General features: G+C 45.8%; 2 protein-coding genes across 6 annotated transcripts in view; one reads left to right on the top strand and one right to left on the bottom strand.

Moving 5' to 3' along the window:
• Positions 1–1,719, top strand: part of SLC25A51 (solute carrier family 25 member 51) — a 14,798-nt gene extending 13,079 nt beyond the window's left edge. The window contains exon 3 of the transcript XR_014319312.1: positions 1,124–1,719. The gene's annotated coding sequence lies outside the window, so the exon portion shown is untranslated. The remainder of the gene's footprint in view (positions 1–1,123) is intronic.
• DCAF10 (DDB1 and CUL4 associated factor 10) overlaps positions 1–18,722 on the bottom strand; it is a 26,045-nt gene extending 7,323 nt beyond the window's left edge. The window contains exons 1-10 of one of the 5 annotated variants that reach the window (XM_082782746.1): positions 18,381–18,722; positions 16,816–16,992; positions 15,180–15,279; positions 12,796–12,926; positions 11,976–12,628; positions 9,699–9,812; positions 4,384–4,581; positions 3,797–3,999; positions 2,982–3,092; positions 1,756–1,901 (exon numbers count right to left, since the gene is read on the bottom strand). In XM_082782746.1, coding sequence (XP_082638872.1) covers positions 1,756–1,901; positions 2,982–3,092; positions 3,797–3,999; positions 4,384–4,581; positions 9,699–9,812; positions 11,976–12,628; positions 12,796–12,926; positions 15,180–15,279; positions 16,816–16,992; positions 18,381–18,503 — 1,956 coding nt within the window. In that variant the 5' untranslated portion in view covers positions 18,504–18,722. Of the gene's footprint in view, positions 1–1,755; positions 1,902–2,981; positions 3,093–3,796; positions 4,000–4,383; positions 4,582–9,698; positions 9,813–11,975; positions 12,629–12,795; positions 12,927–13,051; positions 13,063–15,179; positions 15,280–16,815; positions 16,993–17,229 lie in introns of those variants that run through there. The other 4 variants (XM_082782745.1, XM_082782748.1, XM_082782747.1 and 1 more) reach the window with 4 other exon arrangements.
• Positions 18,723–19,521: the final 799 nt, after the last annotated feature.

A 19,521-nucleotide genomic window follows, 5' to 3' on the forward strand; every position in this document is an offset into this window, starting at 1 on the left:
GACAGAAGAAATGAGTTTTGTTCTGTTCAATGTATTCTGTTAAAGTAAACACAAAGGAAACAATACTAACGAATATTAAGAGAAAACAGTAAAGCAGATACTTGGACTCTGGGAAATTATAACTAGGTCAGTCATCAGTATCAACCAACCCAATATGATATTTGCCTTTTCAAAAAATTCAGCACTGGGTACTAGTTTAATAAGCTTACAGAATCAGCACTGAAATTTCTAACCAATCTGCTATGTTTCCACTCAGTCCTCTACATATTTGTATGCTGCCATTACAAAGAGTGGTTTTATTCCAAAAGTAAATAAATTAATAGAGCAATTCACATCATTTACCAGATTAACTAAACTATTTGTTAAACACTTAAATATTCAACGAAATCAAGTATTCAAGTAATTATTTGGAATGGGTTGCCCAGAGAGGTGGTGGAGTCACCATTCTTGGGGGTGTTTAAGGAAAGGTTGGCACTCGGTGCTTAGGGATATGGTTTAGTGGGTGACATTGGTGGTAGGGGGATGGTTGGGCTAGATGAACTTGAAGGTCTTTTCCAGCCTTAATAATTCTGTGATCTGCAATTTTGAGATAAATATAAAACCTCTGTCTTAGATTAAATAGGTCTGCACAACTGTTAAAGCAATGATATTGAAGTAAGCTTAGGAGGAGAAGATGGTTACAAGTTGACTGACTGGTGTAATCTAGGTGTTCTGAGACTCTGGCTGGAATTTGAGTTATAACTGAATTTGAGTTAACGCTGCAAGTTACTCCATCAAAAGCAGATGCTCCCAAACAAAACTTGCAGGTTCTTGCTTTTTGTACACAATCCATGAAGAAGGGGTTTTTCATTATTTCTGGCTGCATAATAGACTGCTTGTTTTTCTTTTATGTCCCACTGCAACATATGCCTTTATGTGACAATTCACAAATACAATCTAGGGAACGTAATACAAAACCGGTCTCAAAGTCCACTGTAACTTATTTAAAGCAGTATTTAGGGGAGTGAAATCTGCAAATTGCATTTGAGCTGTAGCAGGTCTTGTAACTTAGTATTTCACATAAAGGCTTGAAATGGATTCTGCCATGAAGATCACTGATATCCCCTGTATTTTTAAATTGCAGAATTTTTCAGATGAGATCTCTCTGAAGTTGCGCAAGCATCACTGCAGTTAATAAGGTTCAAACCCATGATGTCGCAGTTTTAAGCGGATGCAGAAATACGCCCCCAATTTTTTTCATAGTGGTGCAGGAGCAGCCTCTGGAAAGCATCCATCAGCATAGCAGAAGCACTTCATCCTTGCAACACTGACAGATATGCACTTGAGAAATTCAGAGGAGTTTCTCTGCTTAACTTAAGATATGCTCACCACTACACAACTGTGTAATCCTCTGTCTTTTACAAGTTCCTTCTTCCTATATTTGGGTGAGTACATATTTTTAAGTCATGTATTTGGCAGACCAAATACATGACTTAAAAATATGAACTGTTTGAAAAGTTTTAACTGAGCTGTACCTATAAAATGAATTCCATGGAAGAGTTAAGCAAGAGGAATACTGAATAAAGGACACAAAGCTTTGTAAAAGAACTCTTTAAGAAAGAGAAGTACTTCATAGCCCTGGGCTAAAATTAATTATTTCTGCTTACAAATGCACTAATTTATTCAAATGTAAACTTACCCCAAATAACAGATTTTCAGTATAGTTGTATAATTGATACATCTTACTCAAAAGTTCCTAAGAAACATTTGTGTTACCTCTTGGTCATCTGTATTACTTGAGCACCGAAGAAGAGTAGCCCACCCTTTTGGATGTAGTTGTAATGACGTAATGCAGTTGCCTCGGTCTCTCTCTCCAGGAACCTCTGGTGTTAAGACCTCCAGACTATTTCTAGGTGATCCACCTAAAAGGGGAAGTAAACTTTAAGTCTAAATGAATTCCATGCATTAACTTTCACTTCTCTGTTCAGTCTACTGCTGAAATTATGTCAAGTGTATTGACACCCTCGTCTGTCTGTTAGAAAAGATTGTGACTTATGAAAGGCTAGATCAAAGAGAGGTTCTACTAACAACTGAAGTTAATACCAATGAACTCAGTCCTGATTCCAAGTAGCTTCTTATTTTGAAATTAATCCTCCAAAGCCTGTGTTAAATCATCCCATGCTGTGGTCTGAAGTTAGGGTTAATGTTCCACACAAACACATAATTAAAACAAAATATAGAATACTTTTTTTGTTTTAGTAAGAACTGCTATTTTTAAAATGTTAGTGTCCTTCTCAAATTCTTATAAGTCTGCTCAGCTGTGCGCAGGTATACTCCCTTCTCCTCCTCACTCTGAAAGAGGTTTTCAGTGGTAAAGGATACCCTAGGGTCCAGATACGCTTCCTTATGTCATAACTGTGTTTAACATCTCACAAACAGAAGTAATAAAAACTTTATCCTTAGTTTAAATCAGCATGCAAATTAAAAAGTATTTATCAATTTGCCAAGTTCATGCTGACTATTTGAAAGTGTATCCTAGATTCAGAGGAAGTCTGCTAATCATGGGATCATCGGTCTTCCTAGTTCTGTGTTTATGATTTGCATAGAGAAACAGCAGGCACATGTTCCCAACATTAAGGAAAACTAAAAGCAAAACACAGCTATGTACTGCTCTGTTCATTTTTCCCCTAACGATCATTCAAATGAGGTTTGCTGGAGGGAAAACAAAACAAAACAAACAAAAAACAGAGTAAAGGCAGCATGTCTGCATAACAAAAATAATGTACTAATATGAAATAAAGTCTCATTGCTATTTTCAGGCTTCCTGGAGAAAAAAAAAAAAAAAAAGAACTCCAGATTTTGATGTGCAATGATATTTTATTGGTTTAACAGAAGTCATTGCAATGCTTTTAAAGTCCACAGAGAAAACACAGTATTTCCCTGTTATTCTCTGGTCTCTTTTGGCTACAATGAAATTAAGTTCCTGATACTTATTTTCCTACCTTCCCGCTGCGAGGACCGTGACATCTGTTTCTCAGACAGTAGACCTGAATCATTCTGGTGACATGGTGAACCAACACTTCGAGGAGCAGATGAACTTGAAGATGTTATCTCTGCAAACAGCAACACCACATGAACATAACTAAACACAGCCCATTTACTATGTCCTTCACTTAATTCTCCCTAGCAATGTTAAGTAAAGCATAAGAGGAAAGGATCTTGATAAGAAAACATCTTCAAAAGATCCATCTACAGCCTAAAAGTACTGTTTTGATGTGCCTCGTGCAAATAAAATGCCAGCACGACAAACTATTACAAATAAGGAGCATGTTGTACTCCTTCACTACTTTTCCTCTGGCCACTAACAGACATCCAAAACAGGAGGAGTTTGTCACTGTTTGGCTGTTAGTGCCACAATGTGGGAAGAAGCAATAAAATTTTAGAGAATATGATTCTACCAAGTCTGTTTTTGAGAGCAACTGCACCAGCACGTAATTGCTGGAGTGTGCACAGTCAGCCTACAAAATGTGAGTTACTTTTATTACAGGATCAAGGATGCTAGGTAAGTAACACTACTATAACAGCCTGAGGTGACAACATTCCACAGACTACGTCCTGTGATGCTCAAGTCTTGATAACAAAAATCACATTGCCTGAGTCACAATGTTATGCAACAGTATAGATGTGAGACCCATGAAGAGCCAAAGAGCTCCTCTGCAAAATCCTTGTGACTCTACCCCTGCCTTCTTTTGCTAAGAGCATCACATAGAACACCTCTATCACAGAAACTTTTAGAGATTTTTGCACAAGCATTTACCTGAACTTGATGTAGTCCTCCTAGCTCTTAAAATTGGGTAGCTGCCAACCTCTAAAGATTTGTTTAGATCAAGGTCATGCAAAATCAGAAGATATCCAGAGGATGTTGAGATCAGCATTTTGGAACAGTCTGGTGTCAACCTCATTCTCATAAGAAAACGGGTGTGAAAAAACTTCTTGTGAGGACATCCATCTTCTGTGCACCTGGACAGTGGAGGAAAAACAAAACAAAACAAAAAAAAAAAAAAAAAACAACAACCAGGAAATTGCCGCAATGAACTCTGACTGGGGTCCCTGATAATGTCCAGAGGAGTCCAGGACACGCTAAGCATCCTTGCCCACCCTAAACCTTTCTAACCTTTCTGCATGTTGTCTTTATTCTACTTATTTCATTACTGTTTGGTCTATCAGTACTCACATTTTCAAAACACCCTGATGGTGAAGAACTTTTCATAAAGGACAAGCTACATTTTGTAGTATTAGCAAACAGCTCTCTTCTCTTTTTAGCAACTGGACTATTACAATATAAAGCTGATGTGAAGTCTACACAAGAATAAGAAATCTAACAGCACAAACGCAGACACGTACCTGTTTGTATCCCAGATGATCACATTTCCATCAAAGCCTGACGTTACTAGTAGTCTGGTATTGGTATCATACTCGATGTTCTTAACCCAACTGGTGTGACCGTGCAAAGTGCACACTTTTGTGTTCAGCTTTCTCAGATCCCAAAGTGCTATTGTAGTGTCATCAGAACAAGTTGCAAACAGTCGATTATCTAGAAATCTGAAAATTCAAGAAAAATACTGTGGCTGCTTACTGCCTTTTCTAAATAAAATAAACTGGGATTTAAGCTAACACAGAAAAAGCAGAGCGGCTGCACAGAAAAAAAAATCGCATATAGCAATATATTTGTCAGTAAGCTTTGCAGTTCTGTTAAAAAACAGTACTGCGCTATTGTTTAATACCTCAACACCTCTAGTAACAAAACAATAAACCTGCACAAGCATAGTAGGCTACTTTTCTTCCTCTTTTTACAAGTTAATCATATAAAGATTGCACAACCACCAGTGGGATGAATGCACACACAGAACTCCTGTAGTAATTAAATCAGTTACATATCTGTACAATATTCATCTTTAATGAAGCTTAGCAAGTCTTTGGAAAGCCCAAATGCTACAGGAGTAGCCAGCACTAGTCCACTGGCAAGATGTTCAAATTGACTGCTTGTCCCTGCAACAGAAGCCAGCTAGCCTAGACTATCTGTAATTTATGCCTTTCATTTTCCCCATTATTTGCCAGGTCCCTTTGCCACTAAGATCAGCCATCACTAGAAGACACAAGTTCTATGTCCTTTTCAGACTACATGAAGTCCTATCAGCTTGTAACACATTAAACCCATCCTCCTCTTGACTCTTCAGTTCTACCCACATGTCCCTCCTTATTCTTTCCCTACTACTCTTTACATCTTTTTTTTTCCCTCCACAGATGTAAGTTCTATCTACTGAAAAAAAAAAAAAATATATATATATATTTAATAAATACCACTCTTTGTTATTCCTACTGGCAATCCCCTACTGCTTTTAAACATTGCTGCTCTGTACAGTGCAAATCCCACTGACTTTGCCAAACCACTTTGTACCCACACTTCCTTTAGTTAAAGTCCTGAACTCCTCACTTTGGAAGGCTTGTCTTTGCTAGGCATGATACATTGTTACTTGGCATCTAATTCAGTCATTCACAACTGAAATACCACTCTAGATCTTGAACCCACTATAATAAACAGAACACTGGTCGTAAAGCTTGTGATAGAAGTTCATTAACAGGAACCTGCTTTCAAAAATGCCCTGCCTAATCACCTTACAGGCACCTGCACGAAGAACTGGTGACATCATCATTGCTGGAAATACTTAATGCTAAGCTTACCAGGGTGCTGGTAAACAAATCTGTAGCCCTGTTTGAATCAGAATGTTGGATCAGACAATCTCCAGACACCCTTTCCAGCTTAGGCTTTTGATTCTGAATCAAAATTTTTGATTCTGTGGTATGACTACAACTTTGTACAGGTAGCCGAGGAACTCCTCTCCTGCACTGAAGACACTGAAAAACTGGCCCCATTGTTTCACACAGGATATATAGCAGTGCTTCTCTTAGACACCTAATCAAGCTGATTAACTGGCCAATGTACTGCTTGCTTTACTAACCACATGGTTTATACTGCATACAATAGTACTGTCTTGGAAATATTTATTAGATTAAAATCTGAACACAGCCATTGTTTGCTTATTTCCCAGTAACTTTAACTAAACTTAAATCATCCTTTGTCCATCTTTTGCTGTAGAACCCATTTGGCTTCACAAAACCCTAGGAAAACTGTTCACTGCAGCTGCAAAGCCAGGAGGAAGAGCCATGTAAACCTTCTGCATCCAGGCTTATGTAGCACCTGGAACAGTCCCAACCAGAAAAGGGCTTTTGCTCCCACATTCTGCCTTTCCTTTCTCCCCAATACAGTTTATCTGAATCTAGAGGTAGACATATGAAACTGTGTTTAGCAAAAACAATGGGTATACATATCAAAAAAAAGTGTTTACAATGAGAATTCCAGATCATCCTTTGAAACATCTGCAGAAATGGCACAAGCTGCCCAAATTTATTCAGTACGTCAATACAAATCTCCATTAGAAGAAACTGAATTGCAACATAACGTGAAATTCTGTTAAACTAGTGCAAGAACTGCATGTGTAATGCTACGTATGTCACAAGATATTTGCAGATTATTTCTGCATCAGAGAGTAGTGTAGAACTACTACAGAGAGTTGAATTGAATGGATTTGTATAACATGCGTGGTGCTTGATATGCACCACCTATGTGGTGGATATGCACTTAACAGGTCTAGAGGTCCTGCTCACCTAACAGATGGCAGGCTTGTCACAATGCAGTGGAAAGAGAAGATGGGAAAGTGAAAAAGAACATAGGTCATACTAGTGGTGTTACTACACTTAACAGATTAAGGTCTTAATATGATCAGATAGTAATTCTTTACCCTGATAATCTTGCCTTCTGACAAAATTATATATATGAAATCACTCCAAACTGAGGTAGTGTAAGTCTGCTTGGCCACCTTCTAGTCATTATATAAAGAATAACGTATGATATAAAAATGCTCTATCAGAAAGAAGAGGATAGAAGGGCTAGAATCAGGGTAGAAGAGGAATCAGGGCTGGATGGCTAGGAATTAAAGAGAATAAATTGAGTCTAAAGGTTACTGAAGACAGAACAGAACTATTTTCCAAAACACCATGTGAAGACAACGCTTCATTTTAAAATGTATTTAGACAAACAAGTTATTCTCCTCATCGAGAAAAACACTGGAAAAAATATTCAGCTTGAATTACCCAAAGCAAAGTTTATCATACTCCAATTCTGCTGTAATTTTTCAGATAAAAAAAAAAAAGTAGCTATGGGAAGACAGAGTTCCAAGAAATCACATCAGCCTAACCTGCTGTAGTTACAGTCAAGATGCTAAAGCAACAATGATCTACACAGAGATGTGGTAAGCTACCCCTAGAAACTGCATTTTATCTTTTAGTGTTAGAACCTGACGACACCTGGTAAGAACAGCAACAAGTCCAATCACACATAACCAACTACAGCGAGACAAATCTGAATGTCTAAACAATAAGTTTACGTCCTTTAAATTTTCTAAGCCCTTCTGTAAGTAGTATGGTGAAGTAGTGAGATTTTAATTGCCCTTATGCCCTAAGCTACAGCCAGTTGTTTATGCCCATTAAAATATCTTCCCACAGTGATATCACTACAGATGCCAAACATGCAGCAGCTGCATTACATGAATGTCACTGAAATAGCCCCTGCATTCAAAACACAAGTCATTAGAAAAACAAACAAACAAGAAAAACAAAAAACAAACAAACAAACAAAAAAAAACAGGCAAACAGCATGGTGTCAGTGCCTAGCTATTCAGAAAGAGGCAGACCGCTGCCAGACTGCCAGAGAACAATCCTACAATACTGAGAGCACAAGTGATAACGTGAAAAGTAAATGTCTGACGTACATAAACATAGCTCTCCTGGTAAGTTGATCACGCCTTGATTTTTACAATTATGAGCTCTAACTCACAACATGCCGTAATACTTCTGAGGCTGCACTGGCTTTATGCTGCAAGGTTTTGTTGAGGGGAGCTGCAGGGGCGCCCTCTGTGAGCATAGCCCAGCAGCTGCCCCATGGCAGCTCAGAGCCAGCTCCAGCTGGCTTCACAAGGGACCCACCACTGGCCAGAGCTAGGTCATGAACGACTTTGGTTGGGTTTCTGGGACAGTGTGGTTTTTTGCCCCCTTCTTTGGGCAAGAAAAACACTGCATTGCCGCAGTTGGGAAAGAGGAGTGAGCAACCAAGAGAGAATGAATCCTGCAGCCACCCATGTCAGTGAAGAAGGAGTGGCAGAAACAAAACATCCTGGACTGACCACAGCCTCCATTCCTTTTTCCCCCTGTGCTGCTTGCGGGGAGGAGGTAGAAGCAGGTGCATGACAGGAAGGTGGTTTTAGGATGCTTTTAGTTCTCACTGCTTGTCTGGTAGTAATTGGCAATAAATTAATCTTTCCGATGATTATTTTGTCCATGATGGTAATTGAAGAGCAACCTCCCCTTCCTTGCCTCAACCCATGAGCTTGACATCGTATTTTCTCCCCCCTGTTGTGGAGGGGGAATGAGAGAACGGCTGTGTGGTGCTTGGCTACCTGTTGGTGTTAAACCACGACAGCATCATATATAGTCACTGCTAAGTAACAATCAAGGGAAAAAATTAGAATAAATCAGATTTGCAGGAAGAGATTAGAACACACCACTTCTCCTCACTGCATAAATGCACCTTTTGCCTTGATCTTGAATGCTGCGGGCAACCCTGCTCTAGTCCACCAAACAGGTTCCAGAAGAAATGGAAAAAACACAGGGAGATACAAACAGCACAGAACAGCTTTCATTTAAGTAATGAAAATGTAAACTAGGATTCTTGCACTTGAGGAAGTCCTAATTGAAGGTACACATGATTCAGGTGTATAAAACTGAGTGCCAGGGAGAAAGTAAACAGAAGTTAATGGTTTGTTGTCTCTCTTGTTTAAATAAAATAAAAAATAGAGAACATCACATTAAGCCCACAAGTTTTAAAAACCTTCTTAAACATACCTGGAAAAACAATTTTGCTGTGGAACTCTGCCACATGAGGTGCAGTTACTGAAGCTTAAATGAGCTCAAAAACTGACCAAATCCAGGTGCAAAAGATGTCTGTCTCAGGTGATTATACCCAAATCTGTAGCAAGTGGGAGACTAATGAAAGAGGATCAGTAAATAGTTCCCTTTTCTTTCATACCTCTGAAAGCACCTGGCACAGGTTGCCTCAGTAATAATATTTGTAACATTGGAATGGACTGCCCAGGGAAGTAGAGCCCCCGTCCCTCAAGGTTATTTAGGAGATGTGTGGATGTGGCACTAAGGGACATGGTTTAGTGATGGGACTCAGTAGGCCAGGCAGATGGTTGGGCTTGATGATCTTGCAGGCCTTCTCCAGCCTAGATCATTTTATGATTATAAAATAAAATCAAATCATTAATGCCAGTTAAAACAAACACTAATGCCAAGAATTGCAGCTCCTCCATCAACAAGAACGCTTGGCAGCATTAAATACCACCATCAGTGCTTTCAGATTCCTCCTCTGCCCCTTCTCAGCCTCAAACGCAAAAGAAAAGGCAAATGGCACACAGCAAACTGCAGCCTAATGGCTACACAAAATACACTTTCCCCAAAATAAAGCAGAACACAAACTTACTACACTCTTATCAGAAAAGCACCCATGTTAAGAAAAAAAATAAATCTTCATTCTGACCAACCTGATATTATTTACACAATCTTCATGAGCTTCAGAGAGAGTTTTGATGTGCTTTGAAGATATTGGGTCAAAAAGCAGCACTTCAGTCTGTTCACAAGCAACAGTCAACACAGACCTGAAGAGAAGCAGAGCAAAACAGAAACATTTGCCTTTGGTAAAAGAACACAACACTTGTGCACGCTCAACTTATCTTCAATCCCTTCATTCATAGAAACACAGCTTTGTAATTATTTAGCTTGGCTTCCTCTTCACATTGCACAGAACCTACAACAGTGTTGTAAGTGACTGCTCTCAGACATCACATTACTAACCAAAAGAAAAGCGAGTTCTCTGACGAAAGGTGTTTTCTGAATGCGGTAGTATTGTTACCATCAACAGAAGTGATAGTCAAGGACATCAAAAGCAAGGCACTGGCACCAGTCTAACTTTGGTGTTAGCAGAGACTCGGCTGGGAGAGCAGAGAGGCTGTTATCCATGTTGTCAAATTAATCTTAAAAAAAACAGCCATTGAATCAGGCTGCAGTTACTAGAATAAGGACATTCAAAAGTCTGGAGCAAGACTTACTATCTTGTTGTATCAACTAATTCATTTTCTGGGAACAGGACAACTGTTATGAACTGCAATATGAGGGACTTACTTTACTCAGTCTAAAACAAACAAAAAAAAATCCTTTTCTTCTGCATATAAGACCTCCATTTATCCACCCACAGCTTGTCATGGAGATGAAAATCAAAGACCTTTTCCACATTACGCATTATTTATGAATGAGATCAGAAAAGTTTGCAGTAAGTTCAGAGGCCCCATATAGGCATTGAAAACATCACCTGATTTCAATTTTGGCAGGTTGTCTAGTTTTCCATTAGCCTGTTCTAAGTTATCGATATTTATTTCTGTCGTATACATGGAAAGTCTGATTTTAAATACAGTAACACCACAGCAACAGTGAAGTTTGTCTTGAAAATTAATGAGCTAAATTAGTGAAGGCGACCTCCACAAAAGCTGTGATGTTCCCCCAGCTCAGCAACAACTCCGACCAGTTACAGGAAGGGGGCAGAGTACCCCAGCAGTCCTTGGCCAGCAAAGCAAGAGCCTGAACAGCAGCACCCCATGGGGAGGCCAGATCTAGCTGAAACTGCACGGCCAGTCCACAGGGTCAGATCCTTGCCCGCCTCCTGGAGTAGTATTTTGAGGAGCCAGAATCCAACAGCACGTGCAAGCAACGGGAGCACAGCACAGCTCACCACAGTTGGCTCTGCTGAGGGAGGCTAAAAAGGAATCAGAAGTCACCAAGGCACAGAGGTGTTCTGGTCAGCACAGGTCAGAGCAGGTCTGCAACGAACCGTCCGACAATTAGGCAAGCGTAAACAAGGCTTAGGCTGCTTCACCTGATATTAAGGTAACTGAGGTCCAGCGCCAGTTTATGCCCAACACCACTTGTGGCACACTGGGACAGGGAAGATGTCCCTGCGTAACCACACCCTTTTGGCTGGATTTGGCTTTGGACAAGAAAGATCTCTGCTTTAGCTACAGGACAGCCTCTCAAGCACCAGATACAGGGGGCAAGAAGAATGCAGAATTGCACCTTGTGCCAGAGTCCTGCACAAATAACCTTAAATCGTAGTGCAGTGGTACAACTACCGCAGGTGAAACTGCTGACACTGCTATAGGAAACGTCTGTGTGGGTATTTTTCATATCACATCGCCGTGGCTAAGCCAGAACTTTCTCAGCTAACTGTTTTACCCTGCAGAGAGGTGATGGTAGAACCTCGCATTGTGGGAAGTCTGCGCACAACCTGCTGAGGATCTACAGAAGACGTTGGCTTCCATCAAGACAGTCTCTCAGGACTAGTTTTGATAATTGTGGGAGCTTAACTTTACCTTCTCTGAGTAACAGAGGGGTCGATAAGGAGGCAAATTGTGGCACTACAGCGCCATCGTGGCAAAACTGCCGCGAGGTCAGGTGCTCAAGGGAACTGGAACGCGGCTCCAATTAAAACTGGCTGAGCACAGAAGAAGGGACTGGCTATCGCCGGTGAGGCGGATTTCTCATAGGTGAGTCTGCACACCGAGGACGCTACCGAGGTCACCGTGTGAGGTGATCTCAGTCCCTCTCCATGCCAAGGAAACGCAGCGTGAAAGCCCCCCGCCAGGCGGGATCCCGCAGAGCTCCTGGGATGGGCCGGCTCCCCCCAGCCGGACCCCGAGGCCTTTGCCCCTTCCTGCAGCAGCTGCCCCGGCTCTGCCCCCCCGCCCCGCAGGCCCCGGCGCGGCCCCTACCCGTCGGGCGAGTACTCGAGGTTGAAGACGGCGCCGTGCGTGCGGGTGCTGAGGTACACGGAGTCTGCGGGCTGGATGGAGCCGTACAGCGCCGTCATGGCGCGGAAGCTGTCCCGCGCCGGGTCCACGGCGGCGCTGCGGCCCAGGCAGCGCCCGCGCAGCCACCCGAACAGCCCGGGGCCGGCCGCCGGCGGCTCCATGGCGCCCAGCGGCGGTGGCGGGGGGGGGGGGCCGGGCCCGGAGGGGGCCGCGGCGCTGCGGGGCGGCTCCGGCTCCGGCTCCGCGCTCATCCCGTGCCGCGCCGCGCCCGCCGCCCCCCGCCCCGCACCGCGCCTGCGCCGCGCCCCCTCCCCGCGTGACGCGCGCCCCCCAGTGACGAGGCCGGGAGGCGGGGCGGGGGCCGCGCGGCCGCGGCCCAGCGCGTGGAACTCGGCGTTGGGGCGCAGCGCCAGGCAGTGCGCCAGCCGGTTGGCCATGGCGAAGAAGGCGGCGACGGCGCCCATGCCCCATGCGTCCTCGCGGTCGAAGCCGTGCGCCGCCAGCCTGGCGAAGCGCTGCTCCGTGATGCTGTCGGCCCGGCAGACGGCGAGCGCGAACTCCAGCATCGCCCGCTCGCGGGCGCCCAGCTCGGCCAGCTCCCAGTTGACGGCCACCTGCGGGGCGCAGCGCGTCAGGCAGGCAGGCAGGCACCCGCCCCACTGCCCCTTCGCCCTGCAGGTGCTCGAGGGGACGCCTGCCACCCTGAGGATGCTGCCCCCCCCAAAAAAAAGGAAGGGCCATGCGGAGGAGGTGCAGCACGTCCTGCTGACACCACGCCCACCTGGTCTGCCAGCTCTGGCTGCTTGGAGTATATCCGGTGAAGCGCTCCATGTGCAATCACGCAGTAGGGACACCTATTCGCAGCACTGGTAGCCACGATTATGAGCTCTTTGTCTGCCTTGCTGAGTTGCCCTAAGGGGAAAGCAAAAGATTTGGGAGGCTTTCTTATCAAAAATATCCACCACAGTACCACTGAGGCAACAGGGAGGCGAGGGCTCTGCGTGCTGGCTGCATGCAGCACAGCCCTGCAGACAGACCTCCAGAGAGCACGCAGGGAAATGCCGCAGCCAGTCCCTAGCGGCCATCCAGGCCACCAGCTAACCTCGACTGCTGCTTCTGATGCAGCTACTGAGGATGAGGGACACAACAGGGTAATAAGGATTGTACATGATACGAGAATTCAGAGAACAATGACTCTTTTTTGTCAGGCAGAACGCTCAGCCAGTACTTTTCTGTACCTGTCTCTGCAGCACGTGGCTCAGGGCAGGGGGTGATCTGTTCTTTCCCTGACACATACGTTATTGCTTCTTTTACAGGAAAGGGCAGCGTTCTAGAATTTGCTAGGTAGGCTTAAACAAGTAAACAACTTTTGAAGTTAGAGAGAAGAAAGCAGACAGGAGCAATGAGATACCCTAGGACTGCGGCTTTGAGAACTTCTAGGAACCACAGCTTCGTCAGTGTCTAGCCCTGTGCCTTCTCCAAAGAAGCTCTGAAGAAGATGGCTGTACTTTGTTAGAATCAACACTAATCATTTTGACAAACAGCTTCACAACAGGACTGTGCACAGGACTGGAGTAACTTACCCGGCTATCAGCACTCTCATTCTTTGCCCTTTTTATCACATAATTAGAAACTGAGTATTTTGAAACCACACTTTACAGTGAAGGCCAAGGTCCCTCTTCCTCTCCACAAAACCTATGCTTTACTGGACCTTGCAAATACTTCCATAAAACAAGTGTCTTGCAAGAAAGAGTGTGAAAGATGCTAATAAAACCTCTTGGATGAAGAGGAATCAGAAGAGGACTTCTTGCTCTGAAATGGGGTAGTGCCAGAAGGTGGCAACTCTGTGATACTTCCAGAGAGATGCTGAAAAGAAAAGGGAATGACGCAAGATAGTACTAGCATCCTGAGCCAAACAGGATGGAAGCGTGGGAATGAGAAGGGAAAAAATATGACTCTTGTATAGTTGGCAGCATGGCTTCACTCCAGCAGCACCCCCAGAGAAGAAAGCTTCATGCATAGACTGTATGTATGACTGGGTGATCCGTAAGGTTCCACTCCTTGCTGTCCACAAAGACCCTGCCTGCAAACCCTCATCTCCTCTAAGCAAGAGTCTAACTCATGACAGCGTATTTTACACAATCCTGATCTTCCTTATGCACCTGTACAACAAAAACAATGAGAACAGGCACCTCAGTGGCCCACAGCACAGGAAACAGGAGGGGGGATGAAGCAGTCCTCAAACTCTGTTTTCTCAAGGTTTAGAAAGCTGCGCAACGTTCCCTACATGAAGCCCAGCCTGAGCTGCACTGCAGCAACCAGCCCTCCATTACCTTCTACTCCAAGGACACCCAAATCTCCCAGACTGTATGGAAGCAGCATCGGCTTCTTCCTGCTTCTACTGGATATGTTCAACAACATGGGTTTGGAAATCCACGGCAGTGTGTCAGGGCCCACAGAGTACATCCTCTCTCACACAAATTTTCTGTACGGCTGATGGCCAGTTCATTGGGAAGAACTGTTGTGAATAAAGAGCCGCAGGAAGCCTCAGCAAGGACCTTGGAATATCTCCCTTTACCTGGAAGCTGTTTTTATGCTGCGCCCTTAACTATAGCTCCCATCTGACCTACGTGGCAGCTGCAGTGTCTGGACACGTAACCGTGCTGATCTGGAACTTGACGCAGACACAGACCAGCTTTCTGCCTCGATCTTGGATCCACCTCATCTCTATGGCCATGTCTGGGGAATCTGGACTCTTGGCAGACTCTGGTCACCGCTGGCAGACCTACTCTGTTCACCTCGCTCAGGTAGTGAGACACTGTAGCACTGTCCATGTGCCTCTGCCTGTGCTCTACTCATGCTCTACTCCTGACACCTATTCCCATAGGCAGCCACCTCTCCTTTTCTGTTGAGACACAGAGCATGGTGTAGCAAAGTAGCTCAGTGTGGCTTCAGAGCTGCTTTTTAACCACAGGATTAAGTATGAAGATTTACACAACATGAGAAAGCCATAAGTACCTACACAATTCTTAACTCTGACAGTTGTTATTATGAGGTGAGACAAGGCTGGTGAGGGAATAAAACTGACAATGTCAGAAATGCTGCTTCTAGGACTTTTTACATCTATAAAGAGAAGGGCAGTTTTGAGGTGGTTGTATGGTTTACCCGTCTCCTTGTTCATAATGACATTGTAATAAGCAAAAAAAGCTCTGAACTCGTCAGGTGGGTGAGACAAGGCTTTGAAGACATTGGGCAGAAATCCAGTCTGTTCAAGGAAAAAGATAAACCAGTCAAGAACTGTAACTTAACAGAGAACAGCAGGCCACATTAAGCTTAGAGAATAATTAATTAGCACAGCAGTACTGAGCAATCTCCACAGACCCAATCTCTTTGTGCTTTGCACCCATTTATACATGACTAAAAATGTAATGACATTGTCCTTAACTAAGTGTTGCTGCAGTTTCATAGCAGGGCTGATTGCCTTGCTCACTTCAGACACACCAGTATTGCCTTGGGGCAATATGACAAACTCCTTTTCAAAGAGAAACATTATCATCTGTTTCATCTCCCTGCTCAGAAGCGACAATGCCCCTTTGACTATCCTACAGCTCCTGGAGCTCTCCTCATTCCTTCAAGTTTACTAGACACAAGACAGAGCCAGTCCAGCCCAAACAGCACGGTGTAGGAGGTACAGGCACACTGAGTATAACATGCTGGCACAGTGACGTTCCTCTGCTTCTTTCTCCATTCTCTCCCGGGTAATTGGCAATGCACAGCACATCTCTTTGATGGCATGCCATTCACAGAGAATCACTTGCTACCTCCTACAGGCAAGAGAAGCTCTTACAGCGCCCACCTGTTCCAGCAGCCAGCATTTATCAGTATGGGATTTCAATTGCCCCTCAGTGCCTGGCTGCCAGACATGGTGAGATCCCTCTGCAGTTTTACACACTCATTTTTTTGTTGTGATTGCAGTAATCGTCTGTAGACTCTACCAGCGTATGGGCTGCTGTTCTTCAGGGTGTTTATGTAGAGCAGCTCATAGTGTAGCTCAGGTGTGCTACACTATGAGCTGCTGGTGTGCTGAATCTTTGCTACAAAGCAAAGATTCAGCAGACTCACAGGACAGGAAGGGATGGACCAGCTTTCCTGTGAGAGGAAGGTCTTGGAAAAGAGAAGTCTCAGAAGAGCTGTGGCTTGTGCAATGTTTCAGCATCAGTGAAGCATGTGCAACGTTCGCTCTCCGCAGCAGTAGGGAAGGAAACTCTCGTCCTCCATACTCTCAGCTGTGTGTTAGGCTTACTGTTCTGTTGTGCCAGTATGCCAAATGTGGTTCCCCATGTAGCGTTGGGTAAAAAAAGTCAAAGCACAGCAGCAGAAGTACCCTCTTAGCCTTTTCATGCTATCATCAAAACAGCTGCCACCACTTTTTTTTTTCTCCAATTCAAACAAATATATATATATATATAATATATATATATATATTTGTAGCAGTGTTTCAATTGAATGCAGATGCTATCCCCAGAAAACATGCCAACATTCCTGCTTCCACCCTACACAACCCAGTCTGACACACTAGCCTCAGGGAACCAGGAAGACATACAGTGTTTACCCTGCAGAATTACCAGTAAAACCCCCATCCTATAGATTGGAAAGAGCTTTGGAAGAAGTGCAGCTCACCTCAGTCTTGTAACAGGATTGTGTTACATCAAAGTGTACGGGAACTGGTCTCTTACAATGTATTACCTACTCAAAGTTTGGATGCTTTCCACTGATGTAATTTTACAATAAAACTTCTTACCTTCCTTTCTACTTCCTCCATGAGCTCCACAATATCGTATGGCATGTCCTTCTTATTTGGCACTGGGTATCGTCCAATAGGTTTGGCAGAGCTATCTTCCGTGGTGCTGTATGCATGGCACAGGGCTGCCATGCGGGGCCTTCTCTTTAGTCCTCCAGCGGCTAGGAAAGGCAGATGCTGGTGAAAAAGGAGAGAGGAAAATTTATTATTTGGATGGACATTTATCGTGTTGGGAGCCTGGGAAGGGAGGGTTTTTCCTCAGCTATGACAGGACTGAAGGGCACCTCTGTCTCTGTAAATCACTCTGTGCTGTTAGCAGGCAGCTGGCACACTGGAAAAGAGAACCCAAGCCTCACTCTTGGCTTTAGCACTACACTGCTGAGTGGACATCAGATGAACATGACATCCCCTCACCTCCTTCCTACACGTCACCTTCCTTCCTATTCGTCTCAGATGGCAGGCTAGCGCTGCTGTTCTGCATAGTCCTCACTATTCATGGATCACCCCATCTGCTCCAGTGCTGAACCTGAGGCATCTCACAAGTTAAAATGTTTTCTCCACTGCTCTTCATACAACATCACGTAAACATCCAGCAGTAGACCTAACAGATCTTCAGTAGCGGGCAGCACTATGAATAAATTGAAGACTTTGTTTTTTCTTTTCTGATCCACCTTTTTTACACCAGTCAAAGCAGCCTCACCTCCTGCAGGCCAGTAAAGTGGCACCAGATTCAGGCCTTTTCGTGGCCTTTAGTAAACAGCATTGTCATACCAAGACCATTGGAAAGAGTTTGGTACTGACAGGACTGTGTGTCACACTTTGAAATACCGCACTAATGCAGTAAGGTGTTGTGATCATGCAGTGTTTGGTAGAGAAGCTATAGGCATTTCTAGGTTATGGGCCTTGGTAGCTCTTCAGCTGTGTCTCAAAGCGCTTCACTCCAGCAGCTCTAATTTACAGCTGAGGAAAGTTGCATTCAAGAGGGGTGACTCCCGCTGGGTGAGCCTTAGGTCGGTGGTGAAGGTGTGGGAACAGCACCAAGGTGTCTTGACTCCCTGTACAGAGCGTACTGTGAGCAGTCTCCACAGCTCTTCATCACTCACCACAGCAATATCCAAACTCCCAAGGAACGCCGTGTAATTACCAGTCATTCCAACAGCATTCCCCACAAATTTGGGGTGAAAATTAAACCTGTTAGATCATGCACACTCCAAGTGTTCGTTTTTGGCATGGGTGTAGCTGAGTTCCAAACTGAACTGTCAGTCCCCTCCTACAGCATGAGTGAGTCACCGTGATAACCAGGGTCATGTCTGCTTGCTGCTGTGAAGGATGACTCCAAAGCAGCTGCACCAGGATGCATCTATGCAGCACGGATGAAAATGAGCAGTACACTGCAGCAAGTAACTAATAAAAGGAAAACCATCTCAGAATGTGACTGCTGAGGCTAAACAGAAAAATAAAAATGGAATACGACAAGCAACTTTAGGGCTGCTGAAAGCAAGGTCTCCGAGTACGTAAAGATCAGCCACCCACACTGTTCGCAACCAAAGCCAGTCAGCACGCACCGCTACGAAGGCCGGACTGCTTTTCCCTCTAATAGCGGAAGGGAAAAGTGCCCGGCTCCGAGGAAGCCGTGCGTGTGAAACGGCACAGCCTGAGGAAGGGCTGGCAGGCGGTGACCGACACATTCACCCGCAGTTTGCAACGCCGAAAGAAAAGGAAAAGCTATCAGGGGGCTCCAGCCGCGCGGCCCAAGGGCACAGGCCTCCGCCACGGGCGGCCTTCCCCTGCCGGGCGCTCCCGGCCTGCGGCTGCACGGCTGCCTCCCGGCCCCCGGGACCGCGGCCCACGGCTGCCCCGGCGCCGTGGGGCCGGGGCCGGGGCCGGGACCGGGACCGGGACCGGGCCGGGGCCGGGGCCGGGGCCGGGGCCCGGGCCGCTCCCCCCGCCCTGGCGCAGCGAGAGCCGGAGCCCAGGCCGCGGGCGTCGCCCCGGCCCCGGCCCCCGCCCGCCGGCCCGGTGGTGCCCCGCGGGGCCGCTCCGTGCCGGGCCGTGCCGGGCCGGGCCCGCTCCCCTACTCACGGGCAGGGGCAGGCAGCCGCGGCGCAGCGCCAGGCCGCGCAGCAGGAGCAGGGAGCCGCTCACGGCGCCTCTGCCCCTCAGCGGCCGCCCAGGCCCAGGCGAGGCGGAGGCGGCGGGGCCGGCCCAGGGAGGCGGGGCGGGACCGGGACCGGGACAGGGACCGGGCTCCCCCTGCCCCCTGCCCCGCTGCCCGCTGCCGGGTCCCGCGTGGCAGTTGCCTGACAGCCCCCTCCCAGCGGGTAATAAATAAATGAATAAATAAGTAAATAGAAAAACAAACAAATCAGCACTCCCAGCGGGTAATAAATAAATAAATAAATGAATGAACGAAAAAAAGAAAAATAAATGAATGAATGAATGAATCAGCACGTGCCCATACGGGTAGGTGGAAACTCTCTGGCAGGGTTGTGCCTCTCTCTGCGTGACCCCATCACAGGGGCAGCCGCCCCCTACAGCTACAGCGCTGTTCAGGTGCTTTAGAAACCTCTCCAAGCGCAGCAAGGCGACCCGGGACCCCGGCCAGGCCGGGGGGGGGGCTCAGGCAAGGCTCCGCGGCCCGGAGCCTCTGCGTGAAAGCAGCTCCCGAGAGCCGGGGCCGGCCGCCCCCCGCTCCGCCCCGCTCCG

This window comes from Aythya marila (assembly GCF_965140915.1).
Source record: "Aythya marila genome assembly, chromosome: Z".
NCBI lineage: Eukaryota > Metazoa > Chordata > Aves > Anseriformes > Anatidae > Aythya > Aythya marila.